The sequence below is a fragment of the Ammospiza nelsoni genome, chromosome 5 (assembly GCF_027579445.1).
Source record: "Ammospiza nelsoni isolate bAmmNel1 chromosome 5, bAmmNel1.pri, whole genome shotgun sequence".
In the NCBI taxonomy this organism is placed as follows: domain Eukaryota; kingdom Metazoa; phylum Chordata; class Aves; order Passeriformes; family Passerellidae; genus Ammospiza; species Ammospiza nelsoni.
Genome location: NC_080637.1, coordinates 68,954,833 through 68,970,353, shown reverse-complemented (window position 1 = coordinate 68,970,353; position 15,521 = coordinate 68,954,833). Strand labels below are relative to the sequence as shown.

At 42.9% G+C, this 15,521-nt stretch overlaps 1 protein-coding gene across 5 annotated transcripts in view; it reads right to left on the bottom strand.

The window, feature by feature from the left end:
* Positions 1–15,521, bottom strand: part of WNK1 (WNK lysine deficient protein kinase 1) — a 98,172-nt gene that overhangs the window by 20,586 nt on the left and 62,065 nt on the right. For 3 of the 5 annotated variants that reach the window (XM_059472803.1, XM_059472804.1, XM_059472806.1), the window contains 11 exons: positions 11,564–11,635; positions 10,801–10,950; positions 9,285–9,758; positions 7,978–8,259; positions 7,202–7,293; positions 6,591–6,753; positions 6,159–6,275; positions 3,775–3,948; positions 2,956–3,007; positions 2,653–2,793; positions 838–2,264 (listed from right to left, as the gene is read on the bottom strand). In XM_059472803.1, the coding sequence (XP_059328786.1) occupies positions 838–2,264; positions 2,653–2,793; positions 2,956–3,007; positions 3,775–3,948; positions 6,159–6,275; positions 6,591–6,753; positions 7,202–7,293; positions 7,978–8,259; positions 9,285–9,758; positions 10,801–10,950; positions 11,564–11,635 (3,144 nt within the window). Of the gene's footprint in view, positions 1–837; positions 2,265–2,652; positions 2,794–2,955; positions 3,008–3,774; positions 3,949–6,158; positions 6,276–6,590; positions 6,754–7,201; positions 7,294–7,977; positions 8,260–9,284; positions 9,759–10,800; positions 10,951–11,563; positions 11,636–14,053; positions 15,275–15,521 lie in introns of all 5 variants that reach the window. The other 2 variants (XM_059472807.1, XM_059472805.1) reach the window with 2 other exon arrangements.

The following is a 15,521-nucleotide window of genomic DNA, read 5'->3' as shown; positions in this document are numbered from 1 at the left end:
TATTTCCATTTAAGGAAAGGACTACCAAAATATTTAAAATACTGAAAAGTGCTGTGCCCCCACACAGGCAGACATTTAAAAGAAAATGTCACGTATTGGTATATCTGGTTGGTGAGCAGGTAACAACATCCACAGCACCTTTCAAGTTGTTACTGTGAGTCATTATTTCTTTGTGAAAGAGTGTTTTGCTTGTAGAACATGAGTCAGTAAACAAAAAAAAAAAAAGTTTGTTTTCAGGTATCTTCTAAATCTCTCAAAATCCTCCTCTCATAAATCTAACATTTAAAAAGAAAACAGTATCCAGGTATCAAATAAGTAGCAGAGAACTTAGAAAAACCCAAACCCTTCCAGTCAGGTTCACCCTTGACTGCAAGGAACAGGTTTATGACAGGAAGCAAAATTCCTCCATCTCAAATCCACTACTTTGTGAAATATACAGCCAACCATCTCAGCCTAGTGGTCAAGTACAAGATAAAAAGCTATTTAAAGCAAGACATCCAAATTCTTTTTTAAAAAATCAGTATCAATAAAAAAAATTAAACAGACACGAAAAGCAAACCACAGTTGCCTCACTCTTCATAGTTTAAGAAGAAAAACTAACAGTGACATAAGAGACATCTCTCAGAAGCATAAAAGAGAACTGAACTTTTTTTACCCATTAGGGACAAAACAGAACACCTCTTGGGACACATAAAAACAATCAGAGAATAAACCTTCAATACTGCATTAAATGAAGAAATTTCTTCCTGAATAACTATTTTGCTTTACAAAAAGGATGCTGCCCAAGAAGGTGTTCCAGCCAGAGCTGACCATGGACACTGATGCTGCATCTCTTACCGGTACCCTGCTGAGGGGGGGCTTGGAAGGAGAGGTCCCTGCTTTCACTGCTGCTGTGGCCATGCTGCTCGAGGCAGAGATGTAGCTCACCGGGGTGATCACCTGCCCAGGAGTGGCAACTGGAGTCAGCGCTGGCAAGCCAGTTGGTCCAAGAGGCAAACTGCTTGGAGGTATACAAGTGCTAATGGATGTCAGGGGTTTGCTTGGTGCAACAGCAGTGGTTGGGATGCCAGGAACAACTGTGGTTTCCATTACCAGAGAGGTGTCCAGAGACACTGACGGATGCACCGTTCCCACGTTGCCGTGCTCGCTGAACAGAGATCGCAGCTTTTCTTCCAAGGTCTTGATATCATCAATACCAGGGGCTTTAGACTGAGCATCAGCATCAGCCTCCAGACAGTGAACATGAGGCTGGTTGGGCAATGGAGCTGGTTGAGGCTGGCTGTGGATCAAAGTCTGCTGTACTGCAGGCAAGTTAGTGACTGGTTGTGGCAAGACACCAGGTAAGGGAACCTGGGGTAACATGGGTGTTGCACCTGAAATCTGGGGTAGGACAGGCGTTGATGTAATTCCTGATGGAACAAGTAAGGGATGGATCACTGGCTGAGAGACTGATCCACATATGCTTGATGCTACTGAGGATGATAAAGGTGCACCAATGGGCAGAGATAAGCCAGCTGCGCTGCAGGAATGCGACTTGTCCAGAGAGTGCCCGCTCTCAGGCAGTGACTGTGGAGCACTTACGACTGTTGTTTCTGCCAGACTGGACACTGAGCCACTGCTGCTGAGCTGGGGAAGCTGCAAAGCCACGTTCTGAGCCACAGACAGGGCAACAGATGTCTGTGCTGCTGCCATACTACTCACAGTCTGAGGAGTAGATTGAGATGTCACAGCTGGTGCAGCAGCACCGAGAGCAGTGACCCCAGGAACCTGGGCAGGTGGCAGTGCTGAAGATGATGGTGTGCTGGCACTGGCAGCAATGTCTGCAGTCACTGGCTGAGCAGGCTGGGATGTGGCAGATAAGGAGAAAGAAGCAGGGGCGCTCACGCTGGAAGTGACACCGGTCGATTGCTGTGCAGATTGTGAGGCTGGAGGTGGAGAAATAGAGCTTGGCACGCTTGTGCTTGGTGCAACTCCAACAGCTGCACTTTCTGAAGGCAAAGTAACAGATCCTGGAACAGAAACACCAGTGCTGGAGGAAACAGATACTGAAGAAGTAGCCACGGATGCAGGAGTTGCACCACTGCCCGCCATGGTAGAAAGTGCAGGTGGAAATGGTGGTATTGTTTGATTGAACACTGGAGGAGCTGTGCTAGGTCCTTCTGACATCTGAGCGTGCCCCATCTCAGAGAAAGCTTGCTGCAAGCTCAGTGACGATGCTGAGTGGGAGAGATTCATTCCAGGACCATGTACAGGAGATGCTGCAACTGGAAGAAAAGAAAATTATCAGTCCATCTGAAAAAGCTCATTACGGTATTATTGTCTACGGCTAGACTAAGACTACATTTACTTCCTAGCATTAAAAAAACCAACAAACAAACAAAAACAACCCCATACCAAAACAAAACAGACAAATCCAGGCTTACATTAAAATACAGAATTAAGGTTTCAGAGTCTTGCAGACAGCACATGAGCAGTTTTCCTCCAAGAAGCCTGCATGGTATGACCCAAATTATGGTCATCTCTTATCAGCACAGACAGCTCCCTACTTCCCCACATACTTTGAGAGGTCTTCAGGAACAGCTCAGTTCACTAACTTCACAGTTTTGAAGAACATGTCTTAGGCATCAGCTTTGAAGATTTTGGAGAACTCACCCATATCTGAAGTTTCGTTTCCTCCAAGAACAGCAGATGTGAAAAAGCCCTGTTCTTTCAGTCGGTTCTCGGGGACGGGGCTGACAATGAACCGTCTTCCAGCAGAATGAACAACCTGGGTAAAGGAGCTAGAGGGAACCCCTAAACAAAAAGAAGGTGGATGTTGAGTGACACAGGGCTGCAATTAAATACATAACCTGCAATATGGAATGTGCACTCCATCATACAAAATAAAAAACTTGGCTGCACCCATCCGCTGAAACAGAAAAAGGTAACTGTTGAAAAAAATCACAAAAGACTTACCTATTCTTTGTGGCAAGGAAGATGTAGGATCTGGCTGTTTGAACTCTAATTTCTGTAAAGTAAGATAAAATTTAAACTTCTATTCTGAAACAGAATCCCACAAGATAGTTCTTAAAACGCTAGCTTACTGAAACGTGGGCATTTAAGGGAAGCAGTATGTGGGACCCAAGCACCATCACCAATCTAGAGGAATTCTGCCCATATAAATGTCAGCTACAGTGTTCTTAGAGACTCTCAGCTTAGTGACCGTCAATGTAACAGACTGATCTAAAAATTCTTCTGGAAATCCAACTGATTTCCTTAAACATCCAACAAATAAATGGATGTTCCAAACTAGTTCTGGGTGTAATTAAGGCAGAGATTCAGGCAAAGTCTCTACTTTCAGCACCCAGCAAACAGTTTCAAACCATGTGTTTCCTAACCAAGCTATCCAATCTCTTAGAGCTTCACTGGGTGGAGGCCTGAGACCAGGCTCTCAGTGTTTAGTGAGCAGCACAGGGTTGGGGTTTCACTGTCCTACCTCACAATAATCTCAAATCCAAGAAGCATCAGCATTTAAGACTGTCTGTTTAGTGGACTGTTAGGAGATTCAGCAGCTTCGGAAGTCTTCAAACACATCAAAAAGAGGTCTGTTATTTAGCTTTCTAACTTCATTTTAGGCACTCAGATATGAAGCTTTCTCTTTTTATCTTATAATTATTGATCTTTGATATCTCTCATGACAGGAAGATTCTATTTCTAGCTGCCCTACTCACAAAGCCATACCACCCAGAATGGAAGACAGATAGCAAGAGCTGAGGCAGTCTGTCCTTCACATACCTGTGACCCCGGGAAGAAGCCGTCGTCTTTTGTCCGCATGCTCTCCAAGCCCTGATCGCCCTCAGGCTCCACGCTGGCATCCTCACTCAGCATTTCATCTGCTTTCTCAATAATCTCTCGTACCTGTTCTACAAATGAGTCTCGCTCTGTTGATAAAATAAACTCATTCTGCACCTGCAAAAGAACAAAGCAACATTGATTTTGCACAAACAACTTCAAAGCAATATATTGAATAACCAGAATTTACTCTTGGTGCTGTTGTCTGTCTTCCCTTTCCTGTTCTTCTGAATAAGATGAAAGTGGTGACACCATAGAGAAAAACAATTGTTTCTCAAACCATCTCCAGCATGGAAGTGTGTGCCCTGGTTTAATCCTTGCTGTGGAGAACATTCAATCTCACTTCTTCATAAATTGTCACCTCAATCTTTGCTTAGCACAGGGAAATTTAAAATTAGCAGTCTTATCTTACTTCAATTCCTCCTGTCTAATGAACGCAATGTGCATTAAGAGACACATTTAAAGAGAACTATAACATAAAAGAAATTGAAAATTCTGTATTGCAAGATGTCTTCTGTGTTTCTCTCTTTCCATGCCATACACAATTTCTCCTCTATGCAGGTTGCACATCACTGATTAAAGTCTGGCTGTGGTACATAAAAGCCAGTATGAATTATGTTCCAAATACAGGGAAAGAAAGGTAGCTCAGCCTGTCTAGTTCAAATATATTGTATTGCTTTATGAAAATAACTTGTCTTGCTTATGTTGGATAAAACTGGTTTAAACAAGCATACTCGGTAGTTAGAAAGACCAAATCATATTCTTGATTTGGTCTGATCCATGAGAGCATTCTGTCTCCTGAAATTATGCATGGAAAAACTCACAGAGACAGCCCATGAAACAGAAGTAAAGCTGCCAGTCATGGAGTCTCTGCTGGAAAAGAGAAATAAAGTGCCTTAGAGGAAAAGCTTGAGCTTTACATCAAATTCCTGGGATGCTGGGTCAAGAAAAGGAAAGCCAGCCATGATGTGCTTATATCAGCCTCTGCAATGCAGAATACTAGTTCAAGAAATCTTCAGTACTTTCAGTTTAGGACCAACAGGCAACTATATGGGGTATGCCTAACAGTCTCATGATTTAAAGGAAACAAAGTCCTGCAATCTAAAGTTTGCTCAATATTCAACAAGGAATCAATGAGCACAATGTTCCAGATTCAGATGTTTAAATTAGGTTGCACACTTTTAACTGTGTGACTGCATTCTGGATGCAAAGTTCATTTATTTTGCTTCTACTCATCTTCAAATATTTTTGGTTTTTGTTGCTTGGAGAGTGTGTCTTAGTTTTGACTTTGCTTGTTTAGTTTTCATCAATCAAACATACTCTTATTTCTTCATAGGATCACTTTAGGTTTAAGGTGAAGAAAGACATCTGTGTACTCTCTGTATTCCCTGGCACACAACCTCATGTTATTGACTTTGCTAATATCTGTACTTAGGCAAGAACCAACTTCTTCTTTCTCAGAAAGCCATTAGTGGCAGAGAATTTCTCCGATATGACTGGTTTGGTTCCTTTTGACAAGTACAAACCCAAGCACACACCAATTCAGATGCTGCCACCTCTCTAAGCAGAAGATAATCACTGCACAAGTGCCCAAGAAGGTGTCAAAAGATACTGTGTTCTGTCACAACCCCCAGCTTCAGTAACATTAAAACCATCTCAGACTCATTTAGACTGTACCAGACCATAAATAAGAGTTTAAATTTAAAAAAAAGAAATGGGGATTCTATTCTATGCTACTCAATACTCTTATTTAAATGTATCTTCATAGGACAAATTCCTTCCTGTGCCTAGCCATCATACACTGAATGGAAAAGTTTTTTCTTTTAGTAAAAGGCAAGAACAGCATCACTCACTATGTACTTTCAAAAGCCAAAATACAATTATCCTTTCTTATTTTAAAGGCAGAATCTTTCCATTTTAATGGACAATGATGGTAAAATGCTTGAAGAATAAGAAGATTTATCAATGCATGCTCTTAGAGAAGCAAACAATTTCTTTAACCTGGCACTTCCAGATGATTGCTTGCAGTTTTGAAAATATCAGATTAAAAAAAAAAAAAAAAAACAAAAAAAAAATCAAAAAAACCAAAAGGAGTTTTTTCACTTGATAAAAACCTCAATTCTAAGGTAAAAAACTGACACAAATTTTCATGTGACTTGTGTGTGCAAGATAAATTAATAATCAGCTAAACCACTCTGTGCCAAATTTCTAGCTGTGGTTGTGTACCAATAAGGTGAACACACACCATACTACGTGGGACACGAATTCCAAACCATAAACAAAAAAATACAGCTGCCTGGAGTCTCCATCTCTAAAATATATCTTACCATAATTGTAGCTATTTCCTCAGGGTTATCACCATCCAAATCAAATTTGAAAGTAACCATTTTCCGATTGTGTGTCTCCAGCTGGCATTCCACTACCCGATCACCTTTATTGGAAACCTAAAGCAAAGAAAATATACTTCAAACCAAAAGCACAAGAAGCTAAGGTCACTGAGACAAACTAACAGTAACTGGTATAACACAAACATGTTCTATCTTTCCAGTCTAATAAATGGTGCCATGTAGAGCATGAGCTTTGTCTGAGGATACATCGAATATTCTGGAATAGTTTGTGCAACCATTGGTAGCTTAGCAAGTCAGTTTTATCATATCTCATGGTCCAAAAATCTCTTAATAGATGATATTTGGAATGCCTGTAGAGGCTTAAAAATACATCATTACTACTGAATTATCCCTAAAACAAAAAATACTCACATTTAGAATCCTCAGTTTTGGCCTAGAAGTCTTCTCATGGCGGGAGCGGCTGCGGACAGACCTCCGCATGTGACGCTTCGTTGTCCTCCCCTCGTGCCTTCCACTCGAAGCTGGGACATTCTCATTGCCATCACTCAACCCAGAAGCAACATCAGAATGTGCACTAGAAAGAAAAGACAATTTCCTGTTAGCTTCCATGCATTCCATAAGTGCAACAATACTCTAACCAACCATGAGACTCTCTTCTGGGAAGTGGTAGACGTGTGTTAATCAAGTAGAAGTGTCCTGTCAACACTTCATGTTGCTTAAACAGAAATTCTACCTGTAATTATTTTGGTACACCTCTTGAAAGCTGAGTTGTACAAATCTATCTTATGTTTTCAAGCTATTTCGAGTTTGAATTCTGCTTAAGTGCCAAAAGGACGAAAAACTTGTCACTTACGATCCATTTGACATGACAAAGTCAATCACTATGCACAACCTTACTTATTCCCTCCATAAAATACCCCACATAATATACTCCACCCTTCACGACCCTGGTTCTCCTCTAGCAACTTTAGTCCTTCTCATCCTCAAAAACACTCCCAGTGAAAAAAAGAAGCAGTGCTCACCTATCCATAGAAGAAGCCAGAGGGGTAGACTGAGCAGGCTGTGTTGCTGGAAGAGTCTCTGAAGCAGCAGTCTGTGAGACTCCCTGAGTACCCTATGGATGGAAACCTACAATCAAGAACCCCTCTCAAAGAGTACAGCTCCTCTTCAAGCAACCCAGTATCTTCAGTGTTTTCACCCAAACCAGTTGTAAAGCTGAAAGCTCTGCCTTTTTAGAAGTTTAAACAGCTGGCATCTAGGGCAGCTTTAGTTTACAAAATACTCTAGAGCAAACTGCAGTGAAGCAAAATGTCATCTGAGGAGGGGTGAGGAGAAGAAACCAGCCACACATCCTTTCTACTGCCACATGTCACTACAGCTGGCCATGCAGTCACAGTTTTACTAACAGAATGTGCAAAAGGCAAGCCAATGCAGAACAGAGACAATTCCAATTCTCCCTGCAAGAACCACGCTGCAGAGAATAGGCACAATGACAGATTCTCAAAGGCTATTGACTGCAGCTTGTCTTTGGTATGGCAAAAATGTTCTACAGTACTAGCAAGAAGTGAAGTGTTTTACTGCTTTTTGCCTGCAGGATGCACACTCACTTCCCAACAGAACAACCAGTGGCAACAAGGTCCCCACATTGGCATGACATTCTGCTGTAAGAAAAAGGCAATTTGAAATATTAACTTCCAACTGAAGACAAGCACAGAAGGGATTAGTTCCCCACAGAGATACACTGTTGCAGGAGTCAAACATCCAAAATCTACTGTTACATTATATTCCATATATTTACCTCCACAACTGCCTGCTGTGAGGAGGCAGATGAGGCCTGTTGTGCTAAACTCACAGGAGGCTGGGCCACCTGAGCCTGTCCTCCCAGGCTGCCCATGGAAACTAAAACATTCTGTTCCCCATAGGGCTGCACGACAGGAGCAAGGTACCCTGACTGGGCCATTGCATCTGTGGGCAAGGGAGGGGACAGCACAGCAGAAGGAATACTGGCAGAGGCCACAGCTGAGGAAGGTGCAACGTTCGAGTCCCCTGGGTATTGAGGTGTCAGCCGAGATGGGAAGCTCTGGAACAGAAATGAGGGAACCAAGTCAGTGAATGGAGAGCTAATTAGGAAACAAGACAGTGATAAAAAAATATCAGTTCCAGGGACACGTTCCAACCTTCTGTACTTGTTCAAGCACTCCCAAAAATCTTCCCAAAGAAGTGGAGCAAACTGCTCATGCAGCCAGCATGTAAGTCACCACGCCCAAACAAGCAAATTCCCACTCACAGTCCCAAATCTTAGGCAAAACAATCTTTATTTCCCAACTCTTGCAGCTGCCTATATAGCTTAAGATTTTAAAGCCTGAGATTAGAAATGAGCTTGAAGAATTTTCAGGCTGAACAACTACGGCTCAGATGTTATACAACTGCTGCTGATTCTTGAGATTAAATAGCAAAAACACTCTTGTGTTTTTCTTGTCCTCCCATAATGAGCTGACCCAGAAACAAGGAACACTTCCATCATTATTCAGGTTGCCACTTTAACAGTGAGTGATCACATAAAGTTGCTGAAGCAGTCTGTGCCCACCAGTCCAGCAGTCCACAACCAGCACCAGGTACTTACGTCACATCCAAGATCCACGGCTGCCTGACTGATTTCTATGAATTCCCTGTCCCACCCCTTCCCAGACTTGGAATGAAATACTGACATTGTTGAATATGCTGCCATTGATTTTCTTTCCAACACACATCTCCTATTTTTAAAGTTACATTTTCCTATTTTCTTTTTCCCCAGGCTGACAGATCTCATGAATATATAGCTGTCCTCTCTCATACTGTGGTTGAACGAAGCCCTGCACTATGATTCTGTCATTTTAGACAAACTCCAATGCCAAATATGAAAAATTCAAAACCCATGGTTGTCCAAGGACTTTTTTTCTTCTCTCCCCCTTAAAATGGTTATTTACCATATAACAAAATTGATCCTAGTGGCTTAATGGCTCTCATGTGAGAAGTGAGCTGGCCAGGGCACGCAGCTCAGATCTGGTACCTTAGAGGAACGGGCAAAAAAATGTGGAGAAGAGGTCTGCTGGCTTGCAACAATACCTGGTAAAGAGCATCTCCAGCAGGAAGTGAAGCTTCAGCAGCTTGTCCAATGCTGACTGGCAATCCCACGGCCTGGACAGGCGGCTGCAGGAGCTGTGGGAGAACCTGGCTGGGCAGCTGAGCCAAAGGCTGCATCAGCGTGGGGAGCTGGCTAGGGACAACGCTGGGTCCTACAGGAACAGCAGCTGCCGCAGCAGACGTGGCCAGCGTGAGCAGGGGCTGATTCATGCCAGCTGCCATTGAAATGGGCAGCGACTGGAAACCTGGCTGAGCCACTGTCACATGAGGAGCTGCTACAGGCAACTGAGACACTGGGAACTGGGGAACCACCGAAGTTGGCAAGGCCTGGCCCATGGGTAGGAAATGAGAGCCAATGGGGACTGATGGGGCAACTGAAGGCTGAGGGAGAGAAGATGCTGCAACAGGTAATTGAGGCTCGCCTTGGATGATCGACACTGGTTGGGAAACAGGAAGCTGGGGAGGTAAAGAAAAATAGAGATAGATTTTTTTTTTTAAAGCAGGGCTGCGGAAAGCAGAGTTTTACACATTAGTCAAAGAAAGCATTATTCAAGTTACAGCACTCTGTTAAAGTGGCTGGGGAGCACAGTTGGCAGAGCGGCCGGGAAGCTGGCTGGAGTTCCAAATCATCCTCACTTTGCAACACTTCCCTTGAAGAGCTCAACAGGCTCTTGAAACAGACACCCACAGAGGGTGAAAGAGCAACATTTGAATACCCTGAAGCACTGATTTGTGCATAAACAGAATCAAATTCTCCTCAACTCCGTCCCCAGACCCAAGCCTGCCTTCTTACAGCAAAGAAGTGCAAACCCTACAACAAATCTGCCAGCTTTGAGTATGGGGACTAAAGTAAAGGAGAATTAAAATCCACTGTGCCAGCATTCAGAGAATGGCAGGGGATATGTCAATTAAAGCCAGCAAACGATGCAACTGGAAAGGCAGTTTAGATGAACAAGCAACAAAACAATAATTTTAAAAACAAAACTGCGGCTCACACATTCAACACAGATATGAGCCAAAATGAAGCAATATTCAGTAACAGAAGCTTCTTGATCAGGAAGTAAAGGAGAAGAGCTGAGTAAGAAAGATGACAGAATGAAGAAAGGAGTCCTACAGCTCACTACCTAAATAAGTGAGTATGTTTTACACATGTAATGGTGCAGAAGATAAATAGTGGATGGGAAACAGAGAAATGACATGTTCCTGAAAATCTGTTCGCAATTCACCATTCATCAATATGCTTCCTGATATTTTTGACAATTTAAAGATCTTTGTGCATGGAAGTGCTCTCCTTCCCTCAAATTACTCACGACTGCCATGTGTAAAAGGGTTTCCAACACATTTTCAACAAAACTGCCAGTTTTCAATAAGAATACTCTTGTTTGTATGAATGTTTTGAAACCATTAGAAATGATGACAAAAGTGAAAGCAGCAGCGTATTGAATCTACCAGCTATGAAGAAGAAAAAAAATATTCTGCTAGAAAGAATTTTGTTTACCTGTGTCCCAGCTGCTGCCTGAGGCATTGGCATGATCTGTGAAGTCTGAGTTTGAGAGACAGGTGGTGCAGGAGTGGTGCTGGCAGAAACTGAGGGCTGCTGCAGCTGGTATTGTCCAGGCTGTTGGGAAGAGGCTGGCTGCTGTGCACTCTGTAGCAGGAAAAAGGGAGAAGCTCTATTACACCCCAACAGAGTTTTTCTTTAAAGCATATCCTACTTAAATTCTGCTTTTTACTCCCTCCTAAGTGATATCAGTAGTTCTTCAGAATACGGCAAGTCAGTTAAGCTTTAACAATTACTTATTAGCATTACTAATAAAATTCCATTAGTGACACCAAATCTTGCAAGAGAACTCTTTCCTTTGAAACCAAGAATGAAGACTCTATAAAGGAAGACAAGGCAGTTAAGAGAATATTGAAGATCAGATTTCCAGTTAGAAGAAATCATGAGAATGAAGTTTGCCTGTCTAGACAGTCTAATCTGCAAGTCCTGACATGTCTCCCCTTGAACAGGACCACCACTGCAAGCTCAGATGGAGGTTGGGGAAGACAGGCATGGGAAAACAACATTAACATGATTTTTAAAATAAATCTCAGAAATACAATGTCTATCTCATAACATGTTAGACTGGGTGAGAACTAAAGCACTCCTTTGCTGCAAAACTATGGGTCAAATGACAGAGGTAGACAATTGCTCTTTAAAGAGCCATCAAAATTCTACACTATGAGTACTTTAGTCCTGAGTTTAGGAGGTGTGATCCTACCTGCTGAGTGTGTTGAGTAGGCTGGGATGGCACCACAGCATTGCTTGAGGCTGGCTGGCCTTGCACCTGTGTCTGCAGGGAAAAAATATGAGAATCAGCTGAGAAAAACTCTATGGTTTCTGCTGCAGGCAGTTAAAATCATTTCTGCCTGGAATTATCTGGCTGGAATAGGTTTCTAGCTTGTCCTTTTGGACAAGCAGACCTTCTGGCCAAATTCCATTACGACAACCAGAACTAAGCAGAGCAATCTGGAGGAGTTCTGAATGTCATTTGAAGTCTTCCAAAATAACTAATACAGAAGGACTCTGCAACCCACATGCCCCTCAACATGAGACAGATCAGCCTACCAGCTTCTTCTTCCACTGGTGATGCTTTAAGAGCAGGATGCCTTGGTATGGTAACTGAAAATAGATGCATTAGGTTTTACCTTTACATGTGTTCCAAACGCAGACAGGTGGGGCAATAAAAGGAGGCTACATGGAAATAAAACTATCCATAAAAAACCAAGCAAGAATATATAAAGAATTCTAGACCAATTACAAAGTACCCAGTATACATAAATGTCATGAATTTCCTTTGAGAGGCATGTCAAAACACAGGCTAATAATAATTTTCAGAGTCACTGCCATTCAAAGGCTACCAAGAACTGGATATAGAGGAATGTGAGGGTTAACATTCTAGCTAAGACAGAATTTTTGAGCAAGCAACGAAAAAAATGGATGAGTGGCATACAAATGAATGTGGAAGATGCAAAGGAAAATGGAATGGACTTTCATTACTGTTTTTGTGGCTGAATTTTTTTTTATCAGATCCCAGGATCTGCATTATTGTTTTTGTGACAAGTGTATTTCTTTATCAGCTCCTGGGAGAGAACTAGACAAAGACCTCCAGATGAGTTCCCTGAGCATGCACCACTTGGGTGAACTGCCTTTGGAAGAAGCACATCTGGTGCATATGTATCATATCAGAAATATCCATGAAAATTCCTTAATGCTGTGATCATTCAGCTTGCAGAAGCTCATTAGGAACGTGTCTGTTAAAATTCCATACTTCTCTAATTATGGAAACTTTGGGGAAAGCAGACTACCAATGAAGAGAAACTTTTTTTTCTGTGCTGTTTTAGGAGCTTCAGGCTGGGATCTACACATTGCTACACCTCACTGCTGTAATATGTTCACACTGGCTCCATTCGGGTTTCAAATTCTAATCTTCTAAAGAATTAGGTAAAAGATCCCAGAAGTTATATTCTGCAAAAGAAGTGACCTCTTTTGTTCTCCAAATGTATTTTATATCCATCCAAATTTACCTCCTGAGTTTAACAAACGTTTATGAAGAAAAAAGTTTTCAAAGTTCTTGAGTAGGAGATTCACTCTAGCAAATTCTACAGCACTGCAATTACTACCTATTAACTAGTGATGAAAGCCGTTCCAGCTCTACTAAAACACCTTTAATATCCCTTACAGAAAGCCTTAAATACTTAGTTCTTGAACTAAAACACACAGCAAAATGATTCCCCTTCACACAAATCCCAAAGTTGCTAATACTCCAGTAACTAAAACGTCACAGTCCCTAATTCCAAGGACAAAAGAGGTAAGAGAGAAGTCTACTTAAAGTAAATCCTCTCTTTTCACAGAAAGTTATGAGACTTCAGACTAGGAGTGCAGACACAATGTATATAGACACACACCTCACAGTGTACAGAAAAGTGACCATTGCAAAGGCAGATACCACATATGCTGATACAACACACATCTCCAAACTAAGCTTCAGGCCTCAAATTTTGCTATTTAAAAGGACACCACATAAGGCTTACAGGGTGGCAATACCAACTAGCAACAGTTGTTTGTGCCATTAATTAACTACTCAGCCTCTTTAGCTTTTTCAAATACTTCTTCAACAAGTACATTTCCAAATCCATGTACACGTACATAACACAGCTCATTCCATTCCTCTCTTCCCACTTTCTTTCCCCAAGTCTAGAAAAAGCTCTTGCATTTTGGACAGTCACCAAAATAACCTTGTCGTCTAATGAAACATTATTTGTATCAAAGTTCAACCTCAAGCAATACATTAAAATGGCAAAAGACCATCAAGAGAAACACAAAGCAAGTTGTACTACCACTGCTGATTCTAAGTGTGGAGAAGATACATTTCATTAAAACCAGTGTTTAAAAGCCAGTTTGATACTCCATCAATCTCTCATCAAAAGAACAGCTAGTCCCAGTAGGAACACTGACCATTTTTTACTTTTAACACAAAAGCCCTACCAATATTTCAACCAAATCTGAACCCAGACCAGATGGTTGCTAATACCTCATTACTTCATAGCAACCCAGTTAAGTTAAAGAGATCCTAGTATAGACTTGGTGGAAAGACACCCCCATGAATGCTAATTCTTACAACCACATGGAGCAGGTCTAAAAGCACGGTTTCCCTTTTAGTATAACTTATAAAAAGCAGTGAAATTGTGCAAGGGTTTGCTCCTGTAACCTGAGGATAGGATGCAGGTGGTCCTGATGAAAGCGAGGTGGACAAGGCCTGCTGAGTTGAGGCTCCCTGGGGGAAGCAGATGAAGAGCTGCGACTCCTGCAACACCTTCTGAGGCAGCTGAACAATGGGCAATGAGAAGTCTGAACCAAAAGCAGAAGATGATCCCCCTGTAGGGGGAGGAGACTGGAAATCACCAGTGTCAGAGGAAGTCAGCTGTGAGGAATCACTCGAGTATTCTGGGCTTCCTTCTGGCCAGCTGCGCCTGGCAGGGCCCCCTCTGGGACCCGCTACCCCAGCGCCAAGATAGTGACACTGCTCTTCTGTCACAGGCTGCAGCCGGCCATGCGACCCTACGCCTTGGCTGGGCTCCTCATGGCTGCTCTCCATGGAGCCCCGGCGACTCCTGTAGGCGCGCGGGGGCAGAGCCGCCCCCTCTGCCGGAGCAGAGCTCTGCGTGTGCACATGGAACTCAAAGACACAGCTGGCTCTGCCATCGGCACTGTGGGAGAGCACGGCCGGGGCCGAGTGCGGAACAAACACCTGGTGGAACGTCATCTGAGCTGCCTCTGTGCTCAGGGGAGCTGAAACACTGGATAATGGAGAAAGGGGACCCAGCCCAGAATCCAGCCTCAGGCTCTGAACGTGTCGTGCCAGATATGTCTGCCCCGATTGAAAGTCGAACACAGAGCTTTGTGGAGGACCACCTTGCCCATGGTTTGACTCAGAGACCTGCTTCAAATGCTGTTCAGTCACGTGAGAGTTATAAGCTACTTGATCATACTGCTCCGATACCTGTGATGGATAGTGCATGCCCACCAAATATACAGCTTCTGGATGCATCCTGTAGTGAGCATCCTCTGGAGGTGTTGGTCCAGATCTATAGTCACTGTGCACAGGAGCTTGCTCAAACACGGGATTAACTTGCACATGCAGAGGCTCTCCAGCGACTCTCTGAGCTGCTGTGCCCAGCATAACAAATGCCTCTGGAGTCCAATTGGTGGGACTACCACCAGGTGGAACTAAACTCTGGCCAGTCTTCAGCAATGGCTGGAAGTGGCAAGTTTGGGCTTCCAAAAATGAAGTGCTCTTGCGCCGCTGAGCAATTGCCACCTTCGGCGGGCAGACAGGTGGTGGTGAGAAAGACACCGGCCGTTCATGAACGGTTGGGAAAAATATCTGTGAATCTGGGAACGGTGGTGTTCCCCCACGAGGATGCTGAGGCTGTATTGACATGAACAAGACAGGTAATTCATACATTAAAAGTGAAAGCACATCAACATGCACAGTTCACTAGGCAGTTCTGTGAAGTAACTTTATAGAATTTATACTCAATTCATGGTCAAAAACATACAGTACTTAGGAAATTTAGGTGAGTTGTAAATATCCATTAAATACATCCATGGCAGGCATAGCTACAATTGGGAACATTTGCTGGTGTTAGAGCTGCTTTTCCAGGTCAATTCCAATA